The sequence below is a fragment of the Sinocyclocheilus grahami genome, unplaced genomic scaffold (assembly GCF_001515645.1).
Source record: "Sinocyclocheilus grahami isolate Dianchi unplaced genomic scaffold, SAMN03320097.WGS_v1.1 scaffold115.1, whole genome shotgun sequence".
Taxonomy (NCBI): domain Eukaryota; kingdom Metazoa; phylum Chordata; class Actinopteri; order Cypriniformes; family Cyprinidae; genus Sinocyclocheilus; species Sinocyclocheilus grahami.
Genome location: NW_015505294.1, coordinates 182,255 through 185,724, shown reverse-complemented (window position 1 = coordinate 185,724; position 3,470 = coordinate 182,255). Strand labels below are relative to the sequence as shown.

Sequence of the window (3,470 nt, the reverse complement as noted above, 5' to 3'; positions counted from 1 at the left end):
GACAACAGTTTTTGTTAGCACATATTAGCATTCAATACCACTTCGCCTCCTGCCAGCTCTGATCTGTCCTATCATATCAAAGGCGAAAATGGCAAAAATAAGTCTTTAAGTTAATAAATGCCTTCGTTTTAGTCAATTGCTTATATTACATTTTAAAAGAACTTAAAATTCTGTATATTTTATATTTCATGTTTTTATCAGACAACCTTTGTTCGAAACGCATTACCTTACCAAGTTTGCAAACATGGTTGCTGACCGTTAGATAATGATTCTGAATGTGAACTAACTGGTAGAACATGAAATAAAAAAACTTCTTTATATTTAACAATAAGTAGCAACATTTTGGTCAAATATTTGTTTGCCTGTGTTACCATACCATGTCTTAAAGCTAACCGCTAGACTGTGGATCCTTTTATGGACATTTTGAACATTTAATAAGCAGAGACTATGGTTTGTTTTCACACTTTACCATGACATGCTAACCACATGTGCTAGAAAAAGTTTTGAAAACCTTCTCTATTCAACTTCTCCACTGAAATGGTCAGTTGACCAAAAAAAAAGGCTACTTATTAAATAATATGTAGGCACTTTTTGGTGAAATGGCCATATTTGTTTGCATATGTTACTGTGTTTTCAGCATGTGTGCTAACCACGAGGCCATGGATCTGACAAAATATTATATTTGAATAAGCAGCAATCTTTTGGTCAAATGACCATTTTTGTTGCAAACATTCCTTTACCAAATTTTAAAACATGGTTGCTAACAACTACAACATGAATTTGAGAAACATCTCTGTATTTAAATTAGAAGCTGTGATTTGGTCAAATGACCATTTTCGTTGGCGGACATTGCCATGTGACACTTCTAAGCATGTATGCTAACCTTTATATCTTGGATCTGACAAAATTTTGTATACACTTTACCATGTTTTTGATTTTCACTGTAGAATTAGCAAAGCTCTTTTATTTCATTCAACCAAATTCAGAATGTTTTAAGCTGCAGCATTTTCATCAAACAACTATCCTCAGACACATTATCATGGTGTGATTTAATTGTCATCATAGAATCATAAAATACAGTTGTTTTTGTTTTATACGGGCATTGCTAAACCAATAGCAGCCGAGAAGTGAAAGCTAGCAAGCTGAAGGACAAATTGGTCTGGAGATCTTTCAGATGCATAAAATTGAATCCGGTTCACTTTTCATCCGCAACCTTGGGAAGACCCAACGTAGTCTCAGATCACATTGCACTAACAGTGCGGCATTGTCACATTCGGTGCCTTTTCCTCTAAGAAACGTTAGCCTGCTAATAAGCCCTTCGCTATGATTTAAAATCACTCCAACTTTGTAAATGAACACCCGCACCGTTTTTTCCAGAGACGACTTGACGACCTTTAATCAGAAATGTGGTGAGTGTGTGTTTTAAGCGTCTGGGCTGTTGTAGCATGTCGGTAATTCTCGTTGTTTAGACTGAGGGGTTGGGTTTACGTACAGTTTTAGGGCACGAGTGCGTTTGGGCTGCTAGGTCGAGAGCCCTTGTTGTGTATTTTGAGATCGTTTACGCTGTATAAACACACTCTAATCTGGCAGATGCACTGGATCCCGTCCAGCAGCAGTCGGAAGGGATTTTCCTCAAGTTCAGGGTGTGTGTATGTGAACTCTTTCACTTCTCTCCGTCTGTGAGAACCTTTTTTTATCATGTTCTCTTCTGCATTTGTTTGAGTTCGCGCATGTTCACATTCGTACAAATATCGCAGGGTATGTGACCTGCGGCTGTGTGAGCGAATGGGCGTTCGTCTGATTGCACCGAAATCATGATGGAGGACAGACTGTGGTCTCGCTCTTTATCTCTGTCCTGCTGAAGTGTGTGTGTGTGTGTGTGTTTGGCAAGTTACAATGCAGCATCCTCTGTTATTGAAAGCAGTTGTTTGACACGGTTTGACCCGGTCTCTCTAGTTTCTGGTTTGACCCACATAGTTGGACTGTGTTATGAACTTGTTTATGTGTGTCCTCGAGCAGATGGAGTGTCGGCCGCAGAGACGTCGGCTATCGAGACCTCTACCCAGCAGGCTTTGCACTACGCTCTGGCTGGAGCTGCACAGCAAGTCCAGATCCACCGTATAGGAGAAGATGGACAGGTGCAAGTTGTGAGTATCATCATATCATCATCCAAAAGACCAACCCACACAATTATATATAAATATTCTAGTGCTGTCAAATGATTAATCGCGATTAATCGCATTCCAAAATAAAAGTTTTTGTTTACAAAATATATGTGTGCGCACTGTGTATATTTATTATGTATATATAAATACACACACATACAGTATATATTTTGTACATTTTACATGTATAAACATTTATATATATATATAATATATATATATATATATATATATATATATATATATATATATATATATATATATATATCTTATATTATTTATATTATATTTATTTAATATATAAACATAACATATCTTTCTTAAATATATACATGCATGTGCTTGTATTTATAGATACATAATAAATATACACGGCACACACACATATATATAATGTAAACAAAAACTTTTATTTTGGATGCGATTAATCGCGGTTAATCGTTTGACAACAATAAAATATACATTAAACTGCAGCACAGTGAATCATGACTCAACTCTGTCTGTCTTTCTATCTATCTATCTATCTATCTATCTATCTATCTATCTATCTATCTATCTATCTATCTGTCTGTCTGTCTATCATTCTTTCATTCTATCTATCTATCATTCTGTTGTTTGTTCGTTCGTTTATTTGTTCTAGATAGATATATAGATAGAGAGAGTGAGACTATATATTTGGGATTATTTGGAAAGAAAGACCCAGGGGGTCTGGCAATTATTGTTTGCAAGTTTTTAAGTTAACCCAAAGCTAAAGCTCAGCAAAAATGTATTATTAATAAAAATTAAATTAAAATTGTCAAGCATGGCTCTTTACTAGGGATGCACCGATACCACTTTTTCCAGTACTCGTCCCAAAACCGATACTTTTATTTTTGGTACTTGCCGATACAGAGTACCGATACCGATATTTTTATTGCATTTGTAAATTTTTTAAATGTTGGGTACAGAAACCAAAAGGGTATGTATAATGTTAGGTGGTTAACTTCATTTATCAAATAGATACAGTCAAACCAAAATTTATTCAGACACCTTCAACATTTCTCACATTATCACAGTTTATTCACTATAGTTTAGAAAATGGTAATAAAATATGACAAGAACTCAGAGTTAAACTGTCAGAGCAAATTCAGCTTGATAATGTTAGATAATTTTGATAGAAAGTTATGTAATAGATTACAATCAACCAAACTAGTATTTACACAACTATGAGTACTTAGTCGGGCAACCCTTAGCCTTAATGACAGCCTGTAGTCTCCTGGGCATGCTGTCACCCAGCTTCATGCAAAACTGAACTTCAATGTTTTT

The 3,470-nt window shown here is 35.4% G+C and overlaps 1 protein-coding gene across 1 annotated transcript in view; it reads left to right on the top strand.

Moving 5' to 3' along the window:
* The window catches only part of banp (BTG3 associated nuclear protein), a 65,772-nt gene that overhangs the window by 15,038 nt on the left and 47,264 nt on the right, over nt 1-3,470 (top strand). The window contains exon 9 of the mRNA XM_016277753.1: nt 2,020-2,147. Coding sequence (XP_016133239.1) covers nt 2,020-2,147 — 128 coding nt within the window. The remainder of the gene's footprint in view (nt 1-2,019; nt 2,148-3,470) is intronic.